This window comes from Cottoperca gobio, chromosome 6 (assembly GCF_900634415.1).
Source record: "Cottoperca gobio chromosome 6, fCotGob3.1, whole genome shotgun sequence".
NCBI classification, from domain to species: domain Eukaryota; kingdom Metazoa; phylum Chordata; class Actinopteri; order Perciformes; family Bovichtidae; genus Cottoperca; species Cottoperca gobio.
This window is the reverse complement of record NC_041360.1, coordinates 15153947-15179786: the sequence shown is the minus strand read 5'-3', so window position 1 is coordinate 15179786 and position 25840 is coordinate 15153947. Positions and strand designations below refer to the sequence as shown.

At 41.3% G+C, this 25840-nt stretch overlaps 2 protein-coding genes across 8 annotated transcripts in view; both read right to left on the bottom strand.

Moving 5' to 3' along the window:
• Positions 1–10372, bottom strand: part of mctp2a (multiple C2 domains, transmembrane 2a) — a 32893-nt gene extending 22521 nt beyond the window's left edge. The window contains exons 1-10 of the mRNA XM_029433972.1: positions 10260–10372; positions 8130–8224; positions 6781–7764; positions 5772–5831; positions 5577–5685; positions 3550–3692; positions 3370–3446; positions 3163–3277; positions 3052–3075; positions 528–707 (exon numbers count right to left, since the gene is read on the bottom strand). Of these exons, the coding sequence (XP_029289832.1) occupies positions 528–707; positions 3052–3075; positions 3163–3277; positions 3370–3446; positions 3550–3692; positions 5577–5685; positions 5772–5831; positions 6781–7752 (1680 nt within the window). The 5' untranslated portion in view covers positions 7753–7764; positions 8130–8224; positions 10260–10372. The remainder of the gene's footprint in view (positions 1–527; positions 708–3051; positions 3076–3162; positions 3278–3369; positions 3447–3549; positions 3693–5576; positions 5686–5771; positions 5832–6780; positions 7765–8129; positions 8225–10259) is intronic.
• Positions 10373–10942: 570 nt separating this feature from the next.
• Positions 10943–25840, bottom strand: part of mef2aa (myocyte enhancer factor 2aa) — a 59972-nt gene continuing 45074 nt past the window's right edge. For 6 of the 7 annotated variants that reach the window (XM_029433227.1, XM_029433226.1, XM_029433231.1 and 3 more), the window contains 5 exons: positions 24665–24878; positions 17972–18156; positions 15024–15150; positions 14746–14869; positions 10943–14547 (listed from right to left, as the gene is read on the bottom strand). In XM_029433227.1, the coding sequence (XP_029289087.1) occupies positions 14208–14547; positions 14746–14869; positions 15024–15150; positions 17972–18156; positions 24665–24878 (990 nt within the window). In that variant the 3' untranslated portion in view covers positions 10943–14207. Of the gene's footprint in view, positions 14548–14745; positions 14870–15023; positions 15151–16557; positions 16588–17971; positions 18157–24664; positions 24879–25840 lie in introns of all 7 variants that reach the window. The other variant, XM_029433232.1, reaches the window with a different exon arrangement.

Genomic DNA, 25840 nt, shown 5'->3' with positions numbered 1-25840 from the left:
GTGTGTGTGTGTGCGTCTCTATTTGTGTGTGCTTGTATGTGTACACCTCAGTAGCCACTCTGGGATTGTAAACACTGACAGCTTCCAATTAGAATCAGCTTTGTCCAACAAACAAACAAGCAGAGAGGAAAGCAGAGAGGTTTACAAAGAAATGACACGACAACACAAGACAAGTGCACCATAGAATCATCAGGGGGGAGGCCAACAAGTACAGGTAGATGAACAGGGCATGCTGGGTATGCAAATGAAGGCAATGAAGCCCAGCACCCGAAGCACAGGAAGAAGTGAGTGGCAGCCTTGCCCAGTTTAATGAGCTGCCTCTGCCATGGCCCAGTGAGCCAAGGTGGAGGTGAGTCACTGACAGGCACCTGCTGAGACAGGGAAGCTGGGAAGTAAGAGATAGGGGCTGGGAAGAAAGACTTGAAGTATAAAGAGCAGACATTAAAAAGACAGAGGAGCATGAGAAAACGGAGTGTAGGAGAAGTGGGAAAAGAGAAAGACTTTAAAGAAATATAATAAAGTCCAACCTTGCTCTTGTACTTCTGATCGCCAAGGCGAAAGCGGACGTAAATGTCCCCATCGCCATACTGCGGCAGGTTCTGTCCCTCCACCAAGGTGATACCAAGCACCCCAGTCCACCTCTGGCTCTGAAGCTGATTCCTCTGCATCTCAGCTGGCCGCAGGGATGGGTGTGCGGACTGGTTCTGCTGCAGGGCAAAGATACACACAGACAGTGACAGTTTAAAAAAAAAAAAAGCTCCATGTGTGTGTAAGCTCTGTGCTCTCTCCTCTGTTTACCAGCTCCTGCCTCAGCCTGGCACCTCATCATGTTCACAGAGTGCATGAAAGTAGGACAAAGGTCCACACTATACAGCACATCTCTGTTGGAGCACATTAGCACATCTCTACTGACAGGTAAGCCACACCGTGGAGGCTCCTGGAGAGCGAGGAAGAGAGGGACGTCAGCGAGCAGCCAGATGTCCCTGGCTGTGACAGTCCCACTCATCACTGGCTCCCAGACTGAGTGTGGGGAGGTAGGACACTTGGCATACTGCACAAGAGACAGCAGGCAGCAGTGAGTAATGATGCAAACCGCACAGCTCTCTCATCAGCAAATTATGCATACATGCAGTATGTATGGCCAGCATCAGAGTTTACTGCATGTTGGCAAATCCCTCCGATATTTATTTAACCAGCAAAATAACAAATACTTCCTACTTAAGTAAATCTACGAAACTAACATACATGTTGTGCATTATAGGACAATTTGGAAATCAAGGACAAGCCTCGCAAATAATCCACTTCTCCTGCCGTGTGTCACAGAGGGAGTGAGAGAGAGAGGCCTTGATATGTTTCCATGTTAGAGTTCCCGTGAGGCCATGCGGTGATAGGCCGGGGCTGTAAAAACAAACAGCAGAGAGGTTGTGTAGGGCTGACTGTAATTAAAGAGCAGGGCGGTAATCTGCTCTAGCCTCTTTGATTTCCAAGCTCCTTCGACTGCCCCGGCGACGCTGCTTCAAACAGCCCCACTAAAACTCCCCTGCCACTCCGGCCCCTACTCTTCACTACTGGGTCACAACCCACATTGCCACCCAATCCGGAGGGGATCAAAGCACATCTCAGGGACCTGAATTAACATGGAATACCACAGGCACAGCCCTATAAATATCAGCCCCTTCAAAAGAAGAGGAACAGAGGGAGTGGAGGAGCGATATAAAACAGGCCTTAGCCAACTCATCCCAAGTGTTTATCTTGGACACATTTCTATCTCAGCGGCCAATAAAACAATTCCACTTAACTGTAAGTGGCCCCTAAAGAGAATCTATTCCTGGTCCTAAAAGGGCTGTGCGATTGCTTCCATATGGTGGGACAGCATGGGGACAAGCACGATGAGCTCAGACCCAGGTCCATTTGGCTGGTACCTCAGCACTGTCCATCCACAGCTGTGATATTACATCCTAACATCTGGGTTATTGCCCGCTATGCCTGGGAATTATCAGCATTGCCGATCTTAGGCATCCCACACTGGCAACGTGCCTCGAACAGCAGAGCCTCCCTCCCGCTTCTCCCATACAGCCCCCTCCTGTTTGAAACACTATCACACAGCAGAGTTTTACTTCGGCACTTGCCATTCCCTATCTCTGTGGTGGTAACACAGAGGGAGAAAACGAGGTTCTGAAAGAGGGGGAGTGGAGCTGTAAGAGCTGGGTATTCAGCACTTCCAGGATAGGTGTTAAATGCAATGAGATATTGTACGTTTGACAAAAATGAAATGGGAAAACAATGGCATTGTTACGTTGTTAAATTAGCACTGTGATTTAGGCAGCAGAACATTGTGAAGAGTCCCATCACACATTTCTGTCTCCCTTTGAGTATCTTTAACCATCTGTAGCGGATAACCTACAACGTGTATGAAAATGGCTTCATTCCTCTGTCATCTAATTTCAAATTGAGATTGTCTACTGGACCATCAAGAGACTGAACAGTGGCAGATGTAGTGACTACATAGGTGTGAATATAAACCCACTCGCTGCAGTGTGAGTCCCAAACAGCAACCCTCCTATTTCACTCTAAATCTAATTACAGCTGCAATATATTGAAACCCACTTGAGGAGATGGAACTTTGTTTACTACAAAACCAAATATTGCTGTATAATATCCCTCTAAAGGCGCTTTCATGACAACGTATTCAGTCAATATTATTATTTTGGTTTTGATCAGAATGTAATATAGTACCATACTTTCTTTTTTTTTTTTCTCATCAAATGTTGTCACTCAAAATAATATGCATTGCAAAAAAGGTTCACAATAAAACCACAAAAGAAATAGGCTGTGCTGAAACCAAGGTTACACACAAAAGCCTGAGTCCTGAGCGTACGCCTCATTCTTTGTTGCACCATAGCACAGTGAGGTACTGCCCCCTAGTGCTTTACATCAGGGTGACCGTGAGCACTGCCATGTACGTTCAAAAGTTAAACTCAGGATGCCGTTCTGGATACAATTTGGAAACGATTAAGTTAAAAACTAAATGTAATGTTATAAAATCCATACCTTTATCTTCTTCTGTGGCCACCTCTATGGGAAAAAAAAAATACATCAATCAGTACAAACAACAAAGGGGACTGCGTCGCCAAACACTTCTTATATCAAACACACTCTTACAGGGCTTCTTTTGACCGTGGCATCTCTAAACATTAAGCAGACGTCAGCAAAAATAACTCCCATGTCATCTTCTTTATTTTTTGGATCATGGAGTTGCAACTCCATTTTGTAGGTTCTGTGTAGAGACAGAAAGGACATGAACATTAAAACTGATGACCACCTTTGGATATCATTACGATAATCTATTCAATAAAATGTATTCCTCACTTGTACAATTCAAGTTTGTGCAGGGATATAGTGCTGGAACCCATGAACTCATCGACGGTTCGATTTTTATCGTAGACCTGCAACAATATGACAAACATCATTAAGATGATACACAGAAATTGTGTGCTCCGCTCTTGTATCGTACGATAATGCACTTCTATTCAAACAAACAACGCCTACCCGAACTTCCACGGCATGCATTTTGTCTCGAAGAGGATGGAAGAAGAACTCATTCCACTCTGGATTTAGGTTTTTGTAAACCACTTTGCTTTTATAGAACTGTTTTCCTTCAAGTTTGAACTTCACATAAGGATCACTGGTCCCTAAAATTAAACACAAACAAAAAAAGAGCAAATCAGCAAGATAATGTTGTGTGACACAAGTGTTAATTACCTTAAGTGCTAAGTTAATATATAACCACATTAACACTGATTTACATAGCGATCTATGGCGAAAGTGAATTATTTAACGCAAACTATGTTTACTTCTTGTGGAACATATTGTACACTGTGTATGAAAACACACACACATGACCACACACGCATGCATACACACACACCCTTCCCCTATGCTGGTTGTGTGAGAGACTGAAATATGTGAGGAGTTGCGCCCCACACATGGCAAAAACAGAGGGATGTAGCTGTTTAATTGTGAAAGAGTAGAAACACTCGCCAGCATGAGGCAACCAGAAACCAAAATCTAGAAGCAACCAGTGTTAATCTCCCAAGCCTGTTAAGAAAGTCTGTCTGCGAGTGGGGTGGGGGTATGGGACTTCTTTGTTTCTGCAATTGCATGCAGATTGGCCAAAAAATGAAAGCCAGTCCCATGCCTTCATTTGTATAGGGGAATAAAGGGGTGCTTGATAGAGCCTGCAGGGAGGCTTGAATCACACGACAAAGGCCCTGTGGGGATGGGCTGTCAGGCCTGTCAGCTCCCCACTCCAAATGAACATCTCGCAAAGGCAGGCAGGACCCACAGCAGCTCCACCCTGCCAGCCTGTGACAGGGAAACCTCCAGGCAACTTGACAGGAGGAGAATGTGGCAGCTAGCAAGGAGAAAAGCTCTGGCATGACTGAGAACGGTGACGATGGAAATTAATGGAAAAAAAGGAGAGAACAAAAACCAAAGAGTGGGGGCTGGTGGCGTGGGTCCTTTCAGAATATGTAATGACAATGTATGCCATTGGTGAGCCTTTGGCACGGTGTTGATTGTTGGGCAAACAGTGGAGAGACAGGGGGCGTGTGGGGATTGCATCATCATAGTGCCATCTTGTCAGGGAAAGTAAGGTCTCAACTAGAAGGGAGTAGGGCACTGGACTCGGAGGGTCTTCTGCCAGCAGGCAGGGGAAAAAACTGTTAAGCATCATTACAAGAAGGAAGTCCTTTCACTTTTATTGTGGTAAGGTGGTTTCCAAAAGCTACAGGAATTACAGCAACACAAATGATATTGGTTAAAATGACTATTTTATGGGATAATTTTTTCAATTAAATAAAATTGATTCACTTTGAAACTATGAAATGCATTTATCAATCTAATATTAATAAATATGCCAGATTTAACTATTATTTTTAATTTAAGTAAAACTAATTATATGAGTCCCAAAAATTGCTGAACAAAATTTGTAAAAGTAAATAGCCAAACTTATTTAGACCACACATGAATTTGTTAATCTTGTAGTTCCACTTCTGGCCACATGAGGTCGCTGCCTCCTCCTCTCCCCATGTGTTCTCCTGACTCAACTTGACTTCTTTATCCTGGTCTGTGTTTTGTCAAACTGGTCTGACTGCATTCCTCTCTTTTGATTTTTCTTCTTCACCAGTTGACACCATCCTTACAAGTAAACAATTGCTTTAACTGAACACAGCCCACATTTCCCATTCACTACTCTCCACTGTCTGACTGGCTCACAAACACAGCAAGATTAACAAGTTGCATGTACCTGCAGAGTTTCACCTAGGACCCACCCTTAAATGTAGCAACAAGCTAACACACAAATACCAGCATTAGTTTTTAGAAAGTACAAGAAATCTGATATGGCATCTCTTGATCTGTAAAGGAAGTATATATTAAGAAAAGGATCCACATTTAAAAGAACAGCTTATAAAGAGTTAGTAAGTATCCTTTCAAGATCTAAGCGAGACGGCTTCTTAGTCCTACAGGCTGTGAAAGGCCAGGACTTATGGATCCCCTGCAGGTTGTTGACCTACCGGAGCGCTTGTGTCGGACGACCAGGTTCGCTCCCTGCTTTAGGTTGATGCTCAGGAGGTATCGCTGGGACGGGTCAGGTCCTTGGGGGCCAGGCCCTGTAGTTAAAACCTGCAGTGGAGAACCATTCGCATTTATATACTTTCTCATACCAGATGTTTGGCTTAACTGCAACGGGCAGACCAGTGAGTACTCACAGAGTTTTCCAGAAGATCTTGCACATTTTCGTCAAAGAAATCACATGCTTCACTGGACATCTACATGGAAACAAAACGTTGGAATGACATTTTATGAATCGTCTAAAACGCAAACACTTAACATAGTACAGTCAAAGCTGACATGAGATGTGTGTACCGCTTTAATAAATAAAATAAAAAGGCTCTTTATCTTTTACTTCCGTTTATAGATTATGTTTTTTAGGTAAAAATATGTAAATAATGCTGTTAGGCAAGTGAGATATTATCAGTCTCTGTGTACCTTTTACAGAGCGCTCCAAGGTACAGTGACTAACTAGTAACACAGGTTTTCGACCGGTATCTAAGAGTCATCTCGACAAAAGAAGACACAACAGCTTTGGTTTCAGCTAAGGGCTGTAAAAAGTAAAATCCCATGTGGTCACTTTACATTGAACAATTGAACACCATCCATCTGCTTTTGATATGTAGCACCAGTAGACTGAATAGTTACTGTCACAATGGGTATATACATGAATATACACTATGTCTGTATGTCAGTGATAAAGTGTAACAAAGCCACAAGCCTAAGCTAGAAAAATCAACGTCAATGTCATGCCATGCACCATATTACAGGCAGAATAGTAGAATAACAGCTGAAGTGTGTTAACAACTCAGATCACAGTTATTTTAAAGTGAAATAAAAGCAAGCAAATGTAAGAACATATTAATGTTATTGACAAGTGCAAGCAAAGCCAGGATACTTTTATCCAATTCCTATTAGATTAACACTTTCATCTAAGTTTCTACAAAGGTATGGGCTCTCAAAGTGACTGTATAGTATATGCAGAGGACTGGTTAGTTTGGAAGTCCATGTGTTTGATTCATCACCGTGAAAGGCTTAGGGTTAGATTTAAAATCTGAATGCACATTTCAAATAACATGGTCTACATTAGCCTCCATGCAGACATCAAATAAGAAAAGGATTGTCTAATTAAACATGTAGTTAAATACACTTGTAATAAAATCTGACCTCTGCTAATTCTTCGAGGCCCTCCTCGGGCTGTTCTTCTTCTTCTAGCAGAGCCTCTTCCATGTTGAAGTCTCTCATAAAAAAGGGAGAGCAAAGTTCTTGGTCCAGTTCCTCGGAATCTGCCGTCCAGGAAATATTGGCCGGCTCTTCATTGGAGTCCTGAGAGATGCCATCAGCCCACTCCAAAGGAATCACCAGATTATCTAACATCAGAGACATCGTATCTGCAGGAGCATTTGCTCTGGTTGCTGGCGGAGTTCCTTTTTCAGATGGTGGCTTTCTATACTCAAATGATGGAGTCCTCCGTCCTTTGTAAAGGTTCATTTGGTCTCCCACTACGGTTGCTCGGGCCAATACTGCAGCAACCGCACTTGTAGGCACGGTGTCTACTGGGGCATCTTCACCAGAGATACTCTCGCTCTCTACAAAGTCTGGTCTTGGTGAAAGTGCTGGGTTAAAAACAGATGTCGGTGGAGGAATAGGTTCAAAAGTAAATTTAGGTGCATTCCCCGTGGCTCTTTTATCTACTTGTGCATACAAGCCTTCTGGAATCAAGTTCACCTTGTTCTGTGAGCGTGAATTTAGTATATCATCAATTTCATCATAAAGGGTCTGTGTCTCCACTGGTGCACTTATTCTTCTCAAAGCACAGGCGCTGCGATCTGTGGGAACATTCAGTTTATTTTCTGGGACTGAATTGTTCAGTTTGTCTGTGAGAAGCGGTCCATCAGCGATGGAGCCACTTGCAACAGAATCAGTATCACTCTGACCAGGGGAGTGGCCAAAGAAGAAGGGAGGGGCATTAGGCAATGCTTCACCTGGTACAAACCTTAGGTCTGGTACAGAAATACTGCGCCGATGGGCCAGATTTCTTGCCTTCTTGGCAAAGGGATTTTTCCCTACCTTCTTCAGTTTGACCAACTTAGTTTTCAGACGCAGGTTCTCCAAGAAGTTCTTTTTCTTGGAATCCATCTTGAGGGATTACTTTCAGATAAAAAAAAATAAAGAAACTTAGTGTTACATGTGTACAGGCCTAAGACAATACAGCAATGTGCAGTAGACTCAGCCCATGAGATGATATCAACTACAACAGTCAAATGTAAAATGTACTAGATGTAGCCACCGATTAAGGTTATAAACAAATCTTCAAAAACATATTTGCCTATTGTGTCCTACATTAGATTTCCTGTCTGACACTTTGACAACACATTTTTATAAACTTAACTTTAACTACATTAAATCAGCTAAATAAACAAAAAGTAGGCAGCAGGCGACATTATCAAATAAATATCTTACGATTAGTGCTGAGGCCTAATATCTGATCTCACAATTAAAACATGGTACTATACCTGCTCAGTCGACCTCTGCCCAACAGCTTGAAAAATCCACACGTTGAATAAATCTCCACCGAGAGCACCAGTGTGTTTACAGAGAGGCAGGTAAACTATGAAGTTTTTTGGGCAACACAGTTTGTAGTTAGTGTCCATTGAAGGCAGGTGATTGGTAGAGAGGCAAAACAAGGGTGAAACTAGCCATACCAGTCATACAAGGTGAGTTACAACAACTATGATAATGCCACAGTAAAGGGTTGAGTCCTACCTTAGGGTTTTTGTGATGGATGCATACAGCATGACTTCTATTATGTGGGATCAGAAAAATAATCTGAAGACTAATATTGAGTATATAAAGACATGAGATGAAATGCACACTACAGCAAAGAAGCTATGATGAAACAGTTGAGCTCACAGTACAGCACATTTTACAGCCTGTTTATTGCCTGCCTGTCAGTCTGTTTATTGTTGATTTGAATATTTATTTGCATTTGTGAGGCTATTTGTCTGTTTTAAGACTTACATGCATTACACTTCCTCTAATATGCGTTCTCTTAAAGCTCCAAGTATTTGTGAAAACTACTTAATTCCATAATCTATCCTAATTCTACAATACAACTGTCCTTCTTTTCTGTCCAAAACGGTCCCAAAATACTGCTGATGGATTCTACAACATGACTGAGGCATATGAAATGTTGGCTATCTGTTCGTCTTATCTCATCTCTGATCTTCAGCACGAATCTGGCAGTCGGTGGCTGCCTTGTCATACCAAACTCCATTTCTTTCACACAACCCCATATTTGTTTACAGTGGAACATGGTTTAGCCTAAGCTCGTCAAAAGTGAGCATTTGTGTTTGCAAAGTATAAACTATAGCTTTCTGTCCACACATCGAAGCTAATGCAACAGACCCACTGGTGTTCACTCTCTCTCTCTCTTCTTGTCTGTGCCTAACAGTAGAGACTATACGACAACAGATGTGTTTGAGTCTGTAGTGATTCTTGTTCAATATTTGCTGACGTCTTAAGGAGATCAGGCCCACATGAAAGAACCCCAACTTGGCTCCCAGTTGAAAGGCAGGGCTGGGGATCTGAACAGGGCAAGCCCCTATGGCAGGTGGCCTGTCGCCCTCCATCTCACACAACTCAAACAGCCCAAAACCCTGCTTGGTTACTCTACACATGCACACTGGACCTGCTCCAGCCTGCAGCACAGCTGGTCTGATGGAGGGGTAGCCAAGAACATGCACTTGGGAAAAAATATAGTGAGTGATGCACACGCAAGCCTTCACACTGAAAACAACCATGAATGAAAGATTGAGGTTGTCAACTACATAGTTGACCTAAAAACCCTGTTTGTGTCACAGCATTTTATGTTTTGCTACTCAATTTAATTTAGTTAAAATTTGTATTCATACATGGAGAAAATGCAAATAATGCCCAGCTTTCAAAATGTAACGTAACCCCTTATCCTACCAACTAGTGTACCCGCAGACCCCAAAGGTATAGCCTACTTTTGCCAGAGGTGATTTATTCCATCATTCCAATTTATCATGACTTTGTCAATCAATGTGTTCCTAACAACTTAATTTAATTTATTTCCGTTTGTTTTATTAGTGTTTTATCTTATTTATTTATATGCCATTGTTTGGGAGTCAAAAACACCCATCTTTGCAGTTGTAACTATTTATTGAGTTCATGTTTGCTGTGCTTTGTTTCTCAGATGACACTAAAATACATAACGTAGACCTATAATGTTTTGAGAAAAAAGAAGTTAACGTTTGGCTATGATGGTTGTTTCTTGCAGTAGGCCTAGCTTATTATTGGGGTCCCCAGGCACCTTAGCCAGGAGTTGGAAGTGGGTTAAGTTAACAACTGTAGTGAAATGTAGCCCTACTTTAACACCAAAAATAAAAATGATTTAACTACTTTGTATAGCGTTAACTAATCATTGTCCACTATAAATGAGCAATGAATCATATTTTATGTATCTCGCTTTTAAATTCAATAGTTTACAATATGTTTACGTTGCTCAACCAACGGATAGTTAAGCTAGGTAGGCTAACGTTACTAGCTTAGTTACCTGTAGCTTACGTTCTAATTATCTCCCGTTGTTGGGAGCTGTTAGTTTATGTAGTTTACCAACTTACCTTGACCTCAGCTAACAAGATGCATCCACAGGCCGGCAACCTACAGTTCAGTTTGATGCATTGTATTACAGTGCCTCCTGCTGGCAATACTTGGGGAACTACACGAGGTCGCCTTGCAAAACTGTTCTGGTGAAACACTTTGGTCTTTCATCTGTATAATGCAGTCCTGCAGTCATTTTTTGGTACTTTATATTTTTAGTATACTGCATTTTAGAAGGAAATGTAGTATCTCATAGTTACTGATTACTTTGCATATCCTGATTTTCATTCAAAACATCTGAAACTACCCAACTATATACGTTAAAAATTAATCAAAGTGATCTCCACCACGACCAGACACAACATCAAAAAGATACTTACATGTGAATGCATTTACATTTTGATAATACACTTTTACTTTTACTTAAGTGAGATTTCAAATGCAGGACTTTTGCCTCTGGCTGCCACACTACATGCAGCCATTAATCAGCAAGTATAAATAAATCCTGCAGGTATATCAAGCAGCACTTTTTGTTTTTGTCTAAACATTTCCAATCTGGTGATTTCGTTGAAAGAATGTCAGATAACGTTCTTACATAATGTAAGTGAGATAAAGCTCACGTTTCAAACTGATTGTGCAGTTTGCAGCGCTGTGTGATGCATGCAAAGAAAAATGCAAAATTCAAAGATGAATAGACATTGAGTTCAGATTGAGCATACACTGAGGTGTTTAATAAAGTTGACAGTTTCTACTGTTTGGGACTTCACAGGAGAACAAATTCTATGTAAGAGTTGTTTACTTCATTTTATACAGAATAAGAGAGATAACCTAAATTACACATTAAAAGCCAATATTTGTACTTTTGTGAAGAATACAAATTTTGTACAACAATATCTAGCATAGTATCTTAATTGTTTAATAAAAAGTTCACTTGAATATGTATTGTATGATGGAAAGAAAATAACACATTCAAGGGAAAGAAAATGTAGATTAACTTAAAATCTCTTTCGATTTTGAAACAAATAATTTCATTATTGGCAACAAAGTCCAGCTTGTGCCGCCAAACGGTCTGAGCATTCAAACCGAAAACAGCTTCTTTTGTTAAGTGAACTATCAACTACAAACACTTACCAAACACGTAGTTCTGTTTATAAAAGCCATGAAGCAAAGCAGTGTACTCTTACACGGCAAAGTGAAGAAAGTCTTCTACAAAGGTTCATCGATTACCCTTTTCTTTTCACATTCACCAGTTGTGCACAAGTGCATCGCGGTGCATTCACCGTGCATTTTCTTGTGTGGGTCTTTTCTGAGAAGAGGCAGGTCTGGTTACGTGTGAGTGATATCTGCATTGTCTTTTCTTTTTTTTTTACCAAGAGAAAATAAAAAATAAAAATGGTATATATCATTTTTCTTTGGGATAAGGCATTTCCTAACTGTGCATATAGGTAGACAAACTACAAAATTCCCTGATATGTTATCAAGTGCTAAAGTGTGTGCTCAACTATGAGGTGGTGCTGCCAAGACAGGCAGACTATTTTTTGTTGTAGTCATTTATTATTGCTATTTTCACCTGCTTTGTTAAACTGGATTACATTATGGATAACTATACAGTATGTAAGGTATATCTACCAATGTCTTTGAACATGAAGAGATTGCCCCGGGGGTATCCAAATAAATAATTCAATAAAATATATTATATGTAACTTGTAGTCCAGCAACCTCCAGCTGTGGCACTTCAGGATAAGAGGCTAACAGTCAATCCTCAGATGCTCTTCTTCCTGATGCTTTGTGGACTTTTGTAATGACATCATATTCTGTATATGTTGTGTGAAATTGGGGCTAAAACTGCATAGATCAGTACTGTGTTTTATATCGAGAACTACCATGGAGCTGATGATGGGGCGGAGAAACCTCAGAAACACACACAAGATATGTCACGGCGAATGCAGAGCGATACTTTTCGCGTACAGCAAACTTCTCATACATATGTGTGAAATCCAGCAGTGAGATTGGAGTCAATGACATTACGTTGTCGTTGTTATTATGAATTAGCTGTTGAATTATTTGCTTCTGTAATGATGGAGAAGAAAACAAGTCAAAGCCCCTTTCCCCCCCCCCCCCCCTCGTGACGGTCAGCGTCGCAACATCTTCCGCATACATAGCTTCAACGCTTTCAGATTTTCTGAATCCTAAGGTTCCTAGGCCTATAGTAGTCTTACTAGTAATAGGGCATTGATATAAGATACCATTTCAGGGGCCAATTAAGGAAACACATGAGTATTTTTTGTACATAGTTATGACTGACTGCAATATTTACAACCACATATGAGCACAGGCATGATCTGTTTTGTGTGAAGGTCAGCAGCCACTCCTACCATGTGTATGTGTTCTGCTTCCATAACAGGATAGTGGAGAGGGTTTGAGAGATGGCATGTCTTTAAGTTTAGCTACATGCAATAACAATAGATTATTCTTCAGTGTGGGGGCTGGGACCTTGGGTTTGAATGTTGGCAGTGTATTCAGCAGCTGCTGCTACACAACTACAATAGGGAGGGAAGAAAAATCCTATTTCCCCTAGCCTTGTGGATATAGTGGAACTTCAACCTCACAGCATTGTTAATACAATGTCTTCAGGACAAATCATCATCACTAATAAAGAGAGAGAAAAAAACAATTGACCATCTGGAACCAAAACACATGGGAGGGTATGTTGATAATTCAATTTAGAAGAGATTACAGTAAAATGAACAAAATAGCAAATATTGACCAGTGAATGATCTACTTCTTAAGGGTCTACTCTTGTAAACTTGGCTGTAATCCACAAAAATATACTTTTCTTGAAAACGGTGATCGTACAGTACATTCAGCACGTACTCACACACTGGTGATATATATTAAAGTCGCTATTTACACAACAAAAGAAAATGTTTGGCTCAAATTATCAATTATACAAACAGAACAGCAAATGTTCATGGCTTTAGATATCAATTCAAGATCTGGTTTACACGACCTTAGACTGTTTGCAATAAAGCACAATAAAAAATAAAACTATGATGAAAGAAATGGTGCATTTGAGTGAATTGTTAGGAAACCGTAGCAACTGTACAAAACGACACAAAAGAACAGCTTTGGCTTATATTACTGATGAACTGTTACACGAATGTGAACATGTTGATTTTCGCACCAGTTCAACTGGACAGGTTCGCATTATCTTAATTGCACATTTATATATCCTACTCTTTTAAATTAAAAAATGAATAGTATGTCATTATTGCAATAAATTCTGTTGCTATTTTGTTTTTAACTCCAACAGTATTGTTTCATTTATTCACTAAAGTTGTCTCAACTGTTGCGATTGTTAACCGTGTGATCAAAATTCCTGTATTGTCTTAATTAACTCCGTGCTCTCTGTATCTCCTGATCGACTGAATCAATAAATTACAAGAGGCCACTTGAGAAAAAGGTCTTGTGTGGTTACAGCATGATTTTAAAAGATAGTTCTTGCAGTGAACATCATATGTGAGGGTCCTCAGCCTGAAAGCAACACAACTTTCTCTGATTGTTTGCAACTTGCGAGCACAACAGCAATACAGCAACTACATGTAAGTGTCTGACTAGACCAGTGCCTACAAAAATCTACCGCCTATTGTTTAACAATTTTCTTTGAACATCTTCCTTCTGCAAACGTCATCTGAATTGCACCAAGTACCTGATGCCACCTGCTTGTGCATATAATTCAGTCCAACTAACTGAGATTTATTTGATCTTACTGTATCAGTTTGAGAATTTACTTTAGATATGTCCTGACACGTCTTATAACATTTGCCATTCAGTCTTACAAATTGAAATGGAGTAGAATAATAGTATCATAATGATAGCTCTAGGACCCTTGCCCTTTCTTTTATCTCCATGTCTAACCCCTCCCCCTCTCTGACTGGCTGGTGACTGGAGGCTTGATTGGGGGCTCTTTATGTCACCCATGTGTCCATGCGCAAGCGCTTGACCGAGGGGCCCTCCCTGTCCTCAGAGCCAGCAGGGGGTCTGCCCAGCCCCAGCGGGGAGTGGAAGTCTGGCCGGTGGTCCTCACGATCGCTGCCGTCGTAAGAGCTACAGGAGGAGCTGAGGCTGTCGGCAGGCGAACGTCCCAGAACTTCCTGTCGGCCGGATCCTTGCTGCTGCTGCTGGTGAGAGGGGAAGCCAGATTGGGTGACGCGCTCCCGTGGCGGCGAAATGGGCTCAGACTTGATGTTCAAGCTCTGGCTGGTGTTGATGGAGAGGTTGGAGCCCTGAGGTAGGTGACCTCCACCACTGCGGAGAAGATAAGCATGACATTTTGTGATCAGTCTAAAAATGAGACAACAAAATTTGTGAGGCGCAGCGATGTGAAAAGCCAGGAATATGTAGATGTGTGATTCAGCATGATATCACAGAGCACAGTGGGTGTTGCTTTTATGCGAGGGCGTCTGGAGAGTGTGCCTTTGTTTGGAAGTGTGTTATGTTACTCACACCAAAGAATTAAGAGCTGCCTGGCCCAGTTGATGCTGTTGCCATGCCGACATGGAGCCCAGTGAGAGCCCAGGAGAGCTGAAGCCCTGTAGGGAAGAGATCTCTGCACTGCTCAGGGAGAACTCTGTAAAAACAAAAGCAGCCACACAGTGAGAACTCATTTCAGCTACAACACCATGTGCCGCTGAGAAAAGAGCAAGAACCAACAGCGTGCGGTGCAAACAGTCGCGGCTGAGCCGATTGTTCTCAGTCTGAGGGGAAAGCAAGGACGGACTCACCAGCAGGGTTGTAGGAGGTGGGCATGCCCGAGTAGAGCAGGCCCTGTGGAGGTAAGCTGGGGGTGGTGACAGACACTACTGGAGTGGCCAGCGGCTGGGTGGACTGGGAGCTTATCCTCTGGGTGTTCTGCAAAACACACAAAAACAACAAAGAAAGTGCATAAGCCCAAAATATAATTGTACATAAACCACACTCTAATACTAGGCAATGGACACGTGTTAGTATCATTTAAGACATTTAATTTAGAGCTTTGGTAAATACTGTACATAGTGTGGCAATAAGGGGATATAAGTGTAATAGCAAATGCGAACACTAGGTGGCGGTGTGGCTTCATGGAAGTCTGATCTTTCTGAATCATTATTGACTGTATGTTTTAATGAATATGTCAAAAAAGATACAGGAAGGAATATTCAATAACTGATGTTGTGCATAGGGATTGTCTTATATTCATCTAGATATAGTTTACTAAATATATGTGTACAACATGACTGTAGATATAACATGTGCTTTAAAATATTTGAAATTAAAAAATATTTCAGTATTTAGAATTATTGTATTTGTAGGGGACAGACAGATGTTCCGAAATGCAGCTACAGGCACAACCAACTATTGATTAACCCTGCTTAATGAACTTTACTTTGTTAGACATGAAAAAGAACAGTGTTATAGGGAGAGTGCAGGTGAGGAACAGTATCTATTGCCTAATGCCTACACACTCAGAGACAAATTAAAGAGAGTCCAGTGATCAGTTTCACAATCAAACAAGCAACTCTTAACAGAGAGGGTGCAAATCGATACTCCCAGAGTGACGTACAGTAGAGCTCCAGTGGTTTTTAGTGCAGTGACCGACATGCAGTCCACACAAACACACACCTACACAGCACGGTGTGGTCATGCAGCAAACTACGCCGTGAGCTACAAATGCACACACTCCAACTCCACTAATCAAATGCAGACATAGCTTAGAACAATACTGTAACAAATCCTCAGAGCACAATGTGCAGCTGCCAGCGGTTACGTTTGAAGCAACATTGCATCATGATCTGGTTAATGGCTTCCTTGCATTGTTCCAACACTCTCCAGCCAGATGACTTCACCAAACCCTAAGTATCACACAGCATGATGTCATTTAAGATGATGTAATCTTCTCTTCCCTTAGAAAAAAATATGTTATTTAGATTTGTTACCCAGAATATATCATTTGTAAACCTTGCAGATTTTGACTACACTCTAATAGTTTAAAAAAATGTAACATTAATTAGCACTTTCTCTCTCTTTCTCTCTCTCTCTCACACTCCTGGTGGTGACTAACGTTGACGTGTTGAGAATGGAGGAGCCAATTTAACAGGCTGAGGCAATTTTCACAGGCCAAACCCAAAACATGCAGTGAAAAAAATATTTTTTTAAATGTATTATTGCTGGCAGTTCGAAAAGGCAATCTCCGGCTTGAGCACTGCCTTCAGTCTTGCATGTGTGATTACCGGAAGCATGTTCACATGTCAGCCATTTGCCCAGGCATTAGTCAAAACTCACCAAATCCATTTCCTCCTTCCTCCGACTGCCCTCGACAGAAGAGAAGAAGAGAGGCGGGGTTACAGAAAAGAAGCAGAGCGTCTGGAAATCGCTCCGGAAAATAGCGCCGGCTATCTCGATTTTACAGTAAAGTGGACATTAAGGAATATAAAAGAGTGGATGACTTCTGCAGTCATTGTGAAATCAAACATTGTGTGTCTATAGTATTCTGTTACACCCTTCTGTCCAGAGCAAAGGGAACCTGTCGTTAGTAGATGATGAACAAGAAGCAGCTAAATCATGGACAGAGAGTACAGAATTGTTCTGGATCTGAACACTGCAATCATCTCGTAGTTATCATACATTACATGTGAAGTTTCTTCCCTGGTACAAACTATGACTACATAGTACTTAGTAGAGTATTTCAAATCCTCTCTGTGCTGAAAGAGTAACCAGAAGCCCATCTTCCATCTTCTCTGTGCTGTGGGACATACTGCGACCAGGCCAGGGCTGTCTTAATACCCACACTCAATCAATAGCGGCAGGAAGACACGACAAGGGCGACAAGATATTATCTGGCTCACACCCTGGGCCCCTGATTAAGTCTTCATCTACACTCTGTCACACTGAGATGTGATTAATTTAATACCATTATGGTCTAATGACAGGCTATCTGCAGACCTGCCACAGCCAGCGCCCTCCTCAGCCTCTACCATTCCAAAAGAACCTTCCTCAAACCACCACTACCTAACCTGTTTCACACCTCTTACAACACAACCTGTCCTGCTTTACGGATTCCACATGCCAACATAGTAACACACAGTTGTTTAAAAAACTGCTCCAGGCTAAGCTCTGCAAAAGGAGGAGCACCCAGAGTAACCCGAGGTTTATTTACCAAACACAATCATTTTCCTGGAGAGGCTCCTGTTGCTGACAACATCAGCAACACGCAAAGTTGGAAACAGTGGATTTGCTGGCCGCTGTCAGGAAAACCCACACTTTTACTAGTTGTTTTTCCGAATGTTGATTTATGACCAGGAGAGTCTAGTTTAGCCTCAGGTGTTTGCTGTGGTTCACAGCGCTCTGCTCCTTCATTATTATAATTAGAGAAAGCCTCTCATTTAAATGTGAATAATTGAGTGCGAGTTATGACACCTGGGGTGCAGATTCTTGGCTCTGCCCACATGTTAATGGAGGTGAGAGAAGAAGAGCGCAGCACAAGAAGAACGCTGCTCAGGTATGGCCTGCACACTGAAACGCAGTCCTTTGCGTGCCTGATTGATGGGATAATGTCACAAAATGGTTATGGGAAAAACCCGCAAAAACATGAAAGTCTAGATGGCTCTAAACAAAGCTCTGGTTCGCCCTGCAGCCGAGGTACTTAAAGGTCCTTTAGCTGGTGATACTTGTGTGCAGTGGTGTGCTCTGTACTCACCAGTGGGGGCATCATTCCTTTGCTAGATGGAGGGATAACAACCCTTAGGTCTGGCTTGCGGCCTCCCATTCCCATGTTCCCTCCAGGGGGTGGTGGAGACTTGGTGGGCATGACTTTACCCAGGCCATTGCCGCTGGGTGTGCTGTGGACGCCCGGAGAGCCCCTGGGGTTAACAAAACCGTTCCCTGCAGAGGTACACAGCGACAGAAACACATCATCAAACCATGGACTGTGACTGACAACACTCCCAGTAATCAAGCAAACCTCTCACACAGCGTTGTTTTCCAGCTTGCTGCAGCACACAGCGTTAAGTGTTTCCAACCCTCTGGGAAGTTTTAATAGACTTGGATAATTATCCTGCACATTTACAAAAATAAAATGTCCATTTCAAAATTGATGATCCTTTTATTTTTATTGTGATTGATTACATCAAAGTCAATTCTTTGCATCTTGGGATGAGGAGCAGTTCACTGACAAATGTACTGTGACTGCTTAAAAGAAATAGCTGAAGCCATTACAGTTGAATAAAAAAAACAGTAAAAGATCTCTTGATGTTGTTTTTATACTGTGCACACAAACAATAGCAAAGTGTTAGACTTTCCCTTCCACATTCACACTTTATGTTCATGTCATGTTTCCCGTAAGTCCCCAGCAACTTATTTGAGAAGCTCCCATCCACCTCTCTCTGACTCGCTGGACAACTATCCCATGCAAAGAGTGAATATTATCAGAGGGTGTGGACAGGAGAAATTCTCTTATACTGTATTCAAAGAAAGGAAAATAAATCTTCACAGTGTAACATGTATCTGTCACTGTGACACGTTACAGTATTTAACAGTATGTTACAGTATACGTTAAAGGCAAAAGCAATATATAATTTATCTACGAAATACCAGCACCAAGAAAAGGTGCTTCTATGTGTCATAAATAAAAATGGAGCACTGTCCACTTTCCTCACTTAGTATTTTTGAAAATACAATTAATTCTTCCTGTTTTCGTTGACCTACAGTACCTTTTTTAAAATAATTTGTAAGACTCATCTGAACAAGGAGGATTCTGCAGATTCCACATAAATCCACGCAATAACAATAGAGCAGCAAATTGTTACGAACAAATAAGCGAACAAATACAATATTCCAAGTGTGCTTGAACTGTAAATTGAATTTGTCAGGACAATATATAAATATTGAAATCCGGAAAACAAGGGGAAGAAAGAATGAATGGCGTCTAGCTCTGCATCAACAGATCAGTAACACTTCAACAAGTTGCTGACTTCTCCATTGTGTTCAGTGTATCCCAGTGAAACACAAAGTGTGTGCACAATGAGAAGGCTCTTGCGTAGGAACATAATGGAACAATAGCCTCTCTGACTACAGATAAGGACAGCAACAATTCATGGTCAAATAATGTTATGAAGCCGACAATTGTATCTCACAGCTGAATCAACAGTATATACAAGCAGCTATCGCCGTCAGATCTGGCTTTGATGATACAACACTTTACGCTGCTTCAAGAAAACAAAGTTTACAGAATTAGCAGAGTAAATGTCCAAGGCCCTAAAAATAGCAAAAGATTAAAAGCAGTGAAGATGTCATTCAGAGGGAATGAGATGTAAGTGCAAATAGACTTTCATGTAAAGGAATTGGTTGCAGTCTGGCAAGTTAAGATTCTCTGATATCAATCAGTGAGCTGAGATATTGTACTTTAGATTCTGCCCAAACACATAAAGATGTGTCATAGCACAGTTGTAACTAATAGCATTAACGATGGCTGCGTCCGAATATGTATTGCAGTAAAGCACAATAGTAAGCTAACTTGCGCAATACCATAGAAAGCGGGTAAACCTTAACGTAATACAGCTTTAATTAATACTATTATTTACGCCTGTGCTTTTCCTGCTGCTGTATGATGATATATTGAAATGACTGCTGTGAAAAGGGCATTATGTTAGTCAGTAAGATTTGGCCCGATTCACACGGGATTACAAAACGCCCGAATCAAAAATATAACAAGGCACCTTTCAGTAACACATAATTAAAACATTATATACCTTAAAATAACGTACATTTTAATGTAAAGAAATGCTAAAGGCCTGAAGTTTATCCTGACAAAGGGCTTTTTTTTATGTGTCATTTACACAATAGCTTCTTCCTGGCTATTTAATTATTCAATCAAATACACTTGTGTCGGCAGCCTACGTGCATTGTTCATTGTCCTTTATAGTGTTTCTTGTCAAAAAAATTGTAACTATAATAGAGCCAAGAATAATAAACGCCTCCTGTGCCCCTCCACGGCGCATGTCTAAAGCTTAGGCAGCATTAATCCACTGAATTTCATTGTGCATAAAGCTGTTGCTGTTGTTGTCAAATTATAAAATAAATGGTCCATTTTGCACTATACAACAAGACTGAAACAAGGATGACACTGTTATTCTCTTAACATTTCAGTCATTTTCTTTGTTCACTTCCATACCAACATATGCTCGGCTGACACACCGGACACGTTGCCAGTGCATCACAGTGCAGAGACAGACAGACACTGTGCTGTATTCACTGGCTAATATAGAATTGGATCAACCCACCTGACTTGCGTTTCTTTGTAATCTGCCTCTGATTATGACTTCATATGTCTGATGATGAATAAATCCCACACTTGTTTCAAAGAAATGCCAAGAAGGGAACACATGTCTGAACAAATACTCGGACCACAAAGTTAATCTTGAGCCAAGGTAACAGCCACAAGTTAAGACCCAGCCTTTTAGCAGGGACGTTTCAGAGGGCTTTTCTGATGTCTGCCCGCATTCCATACTCAGCCTTCTCTAACGGCTCGGTTGTGCCAATAAATCCTCTCTGACTGAAACCTGCGCATGTTGAAAGCCGTTTGGTTTCTGTTCATTGTCCTGAATTATTAACACGGTCTGGGAAGGGCCATTACATAAGGCCTTGTGTTTACAACTGAAACATTCAGTTTTCATTTTCAAGTTCAGGGAAAGAAAACAGAGAAGACCTATCGTGCCCAACATCCCGCATGTGTCAGGTTCAGGCAAAAGAGAAAATGTCTTGACGAATGAGAAGAAATAAGAGATGTGAATCAAGGCCTCCAAAAACACTTGTCTAATAATAGATTCCATGCACAGTCCTATTGTTGTGTCTACGAACAGGATATGCAGAAGGTGATTTGTTAAGACTAAAAAGGCACATGGCAACCAGGTTCATAATTATTCTTGTTTTTTTTTTATTTATACACCATGGGTATGATTCATCATCAATCTTCAACTCTGAATGCATGTTTCACATCCAATCAACCTATAATAAAAGAAAATACATTTCTGAAAGTAAACACAAACTACATTTTACTATTCTATTATTTATCCCATCACATGATGTGATCTGTTGAACTGACACACTTGCTTTGTAATTGTGTTTCAAGAGCTTGTAATGCTACAATAATATCGAAGGGATGTGTGCAGCTTGCAGACGCTCTTAAATCCTCACCGTTCACTTCAACTTTCATTCTTGATGCTCAAAAGTCAAGGACAAGGGCTTGAAATTAGATGTAATTGTACGAGCGGTTGAAAGAAAATATCTATTATAGAACAGTATGAAATATAATTAGATTGTTGTGTTTTGAAGGTACAGTAGCTGAAGAACCATTATCTGAACCAAAGACTACTGTAGACGAGAACAACAACAGATGGCTTATAACTGAAATGTGTTTGCTAGAAAAATCTCTGTTTTGATTATGTATGCCTGCATGTCAGGCAATTTTTACAATAAGCTATTAAGTAAAGAATAACTCCTCCAGATCCCACAATTAAAACAGCTGCCCATTACCAATAGGGACCCAAAGGTTGTGTGGAAATAATTCACTTCTGATATTTGCCTTAAAATTCTCTCTGTGGCGCTGCCGTCCAACGAGAGCGAAGATATCACACACATTCCATCTGGCCACTTTGAAAGGTTTCTGCTGTAGTCATAGCTGCTACTTGTGAAAAATCAGAGCTATGTCAGGAATGGTCATCTGACAGCAGGGCTGAAGAGGTTTCTTCACCCTGTAGTCTCTGGTGTTCTACACACTTGGTACAAACAACAGCTGCAGCATGTTCACACTGTGCCAAACACTGACACCCCTGGCAGAAGATCCTAACTCTACCCTGACTGGTACCACACCCCAAATTTAAAAACGAACCCAGCACTCTCTTTAAAATGTTGTAAACCGATCCGAGGTGCTCTTCATACTTTCTAATCAATACCTAGCCAAATATCCCATTGCAAGCCTATATTCTTGTGGTTGTCCACACGCTATGAACATTAAATATCGTACCATTTCGTAACACTACACTGCATTTAGTCAGAAATACTATATGGAGTACAGCGAGCTAAGTGACAGGGAAAGAGTTAAACTCCACCTGCCTTTGCCTCTCACACAGCACATTGCAGCCATGACAGGCTGTCCGGTCATTGTGTACTGAGGACTTAGTGGGATGTCATGGACCGAATACCTGAAGGGTTATGCTGGTCTAGGCATCTTACAGACCCTCTCCAGCCTTATAAGGGCTGCCAGAGTAGTGGGGGGAAACAGATGCACCTGTCAATAGAGGGAAGAAAACAGGATAAGGGAGGGCTGCATAGAGGTGACAAGTTTAAAGGAAACGCTGCGTTTATTTACCTGCCAAAGTCAGTTGGACAGCTAATGGCCTCAACTGGTTATACTCCACCACACTGTGCAAATGCTGCTGAGCCATCTCTCTCACATGCATTTACCCAGCATATTATACGTTTCCTCTGTTGAGAGGAGCAACACTTGTATTCCCTTTGCATGCAGTGAAAATATAGTCAGGCAAAGGCACTATCAGTCAATGACAGTGACAACTGTTTTGAACCAATCACAGATGGATACGCAACTATCCAGCTCGCTGTGCTAAGCAGGAGGCCAATTGGGCAGAGCTACAGAGAGCTAATGAATCTCTCCGGGAGGACTTACCCGCTGGGCTGGAGCCCACACCACTTGGCACTAAAAGTTCTGTGGTATCCAGCATGCCACCTAATGAGATGCACGGAGTGATATGATTAACTATCTGCATCCTTCTGCAAGCTAGCAGAGCATGTGATGGAGATGCCAGACCAGACATGAAAATGTCATGGAGATCCATCTTTGCAGCGCACGAAAGGAAGGCATGTGCTCTCGCCAGTGTCCTCATGGTGGGGACATTTTCAATATATGATTAAAGAGCGCAACATCAAGCTGTGCTCAGCATGGTGTTTTGTTATGTTTACAAAAGTTGAAGGTGGTGAATGCAGAATTCCACTCTGAGGATGTAGCTGCAGCAAACAATAATTATTTTCTAGAAGTTTTCAAGAGATGAAGCACAACATGCAAGTTTGCCACATGAGCCTGGTGCCATAGACTCTAAAAGAAGTGGATGTACCCTGACGTCCACTTCTGGCTCCAAATAACCAAGATGGCGAAGGCCAAAATGCCAAACTCAAGGCTTTACAATGGTAGTTCAGATATCAATGTGTGACGTCACGTTGGCTACGTTCAATTCTTTAATACAGTCTACGGCCTCTGCATGTTTTTATCTTTTGAAATATGCTGATCCAATATGAATTATAAAAAACAAAAACAAAATAATACAGATAGAGCAGTGAATAATCGAGAAAGAGGAGTTATTGTAAACCATTAAGTAAACCCCATGTGTATGGGTAGGTGTTAGCTAATTCTGATATGTTGTTAATTTTTGAATGAGGCACTTCACACCTTGTTGCCTGTACCTCTATCGTATGCAGTGTCGCTGCATCTTGCAAAAGCCATCTGGAATGATTAAGTCAGACCAGTCATACAAGAACTAGCATAGACTGACATACTTTTACCACAATGCTGACACAATAAAAGGTGTGATGATGTGCATTTCAGAGGGTGTGAAGACATAAAATAAAAACATCACACAAACACCAGTTAAAGGGTGCAGTATGACATGGACGCTTGACCTCAGGTCCCTTGCATCCAATTCCATCTTGAAAAAAAAAAAAAAAAAACTCTATATGCAATAGGGGCAATGAAGCTAGAGCCAACAAGCACTTAGCCTAGCTTAGCATACAGAGTGGAAGCAAGAGGAGCCTGGCTCCAACCATAGTTCAAAAATCTGCCTAGCTACACGTCCAATGTTTTGTAGTTGTACGGTGGTCATGTGCGGTAGCTATTTCTTGGCTGGGTAAAGTAACTCCAGTAGCTTTATCGTCACTGTGAAGCATAGACAGAGAAAAATGTTGGGCACTGTAGTTTATCCCAAAAATAGTTAAGAGTAGTACAGCATTTAACTCACTCAAAGCCCACATATAATACTTTTTACAAACAAGATATAATGTGTTAATGAGCTTTGAGGGAGTTAGTAGTTGTTGTTTTTTTAAAGCATTGGAAAGAAACAGGCGAGCTGTTCTCCCTTCTTCTAGTTGTTATGCTAAGCTAGGCTAATGACCTCCTTGTTGACCGCCATCAGTCCTCAACAGATTTGTCCAATTGTTCTACAAACAAAACATTTTTGCGAGCAGAATTAGAACGATGATATAATCACATACAAATACACACAAAGGGGCTTTTATCAACTAAATAAATCCTGCTTTGAGCTGCCTGCATCATCCTCTGAACACCACTTTGACCAATTAGACCAACTAGAGGTTGTTGTGTACTAACCTGCACTGGTGGGCCTCTGGGGTCCTCCACTTGAGCCCACATTCCTGTGCAGAGAGGCCTGTGGAGGGGACAGCATCCCACTGTCATTCAAAGAGGCTGCGGCTGCTGCCAGGGCCTGGCTGCCCAGAGTCCCTCCTGGCTGGTACATGGCATTAGGATTGGAAACAGGCACAGCCACATGCATGGAGAAGTTCTGCTGAGGCAATGCTGTGGGCTACAAGAGGGAGACAAACACACACAGAAGTTTACACATAAACACACTCAAAACCCAGGGTCTAATGATGAGTCTGATGGGTCAGTGGTTATCATGGCATCATTAACAGAGAGCTACCCTTGAGGGTTTGCTTTAATAAACAAGGACGTACTGTGCATTTTCAACTTGGCTGTAACAAAATAGTTTAAGAAACATTTCTGCCCGACATGAGGGCTATTGAGTGACACCATATAACCATCACAAAAGTTTATTCTCATATACATAAAGAATACACACAAATCTTCAGTACTAGGCAACACACAGAAAACACAAAAAACATGCATTCAGGTGATCACTTTAGCATTGCAGCAGTCAGCACTACACACGTACTTTTGCCTTCTGAAACACCGCTGTGTAAAGTGTTTCTCAGCACAGCAGAGAGGGGTGGCAGGGATTCACAACTACAAGAATTGTGACTCACTTGCATTTACCTACAAAGTGCTGACTGTGCAAAGCGTAAGTGAGAATGACAGGTGGCAGTGAGAACGTTTCATCATAGCATTATCCAGTGAGCCAGTGGGGTGTTATCATTAGTTTGTTAATGGCAAAGTGATGCTCTTCATGTCAGGAACATAGAGAAAACGACTGCTTAGTAAGCACTATGTTCTTGCACATTGCTAATATTGTCACGCATGATAAGATCACAAAAGATTTGTGGTATTTTAGAGGGTGAGCCGGTGTGGTACTTGATGAAGGAGAGGGAAGATGCTTAATGATAGTGTAGTGTTAGTGTGCTCTGGGAACACTTTAATGCTGGAGCTGTTCAGGAATAAGAGATAATGTATGCTAGAATATATATATATATATATATATATATATATATATATATATATATATATATATATATATATATATATATATATATATATATATAGAGAGAGAGAGAGAGAGAGAGAGAGAGAGAGATAGAGAGAGAGAGAGAG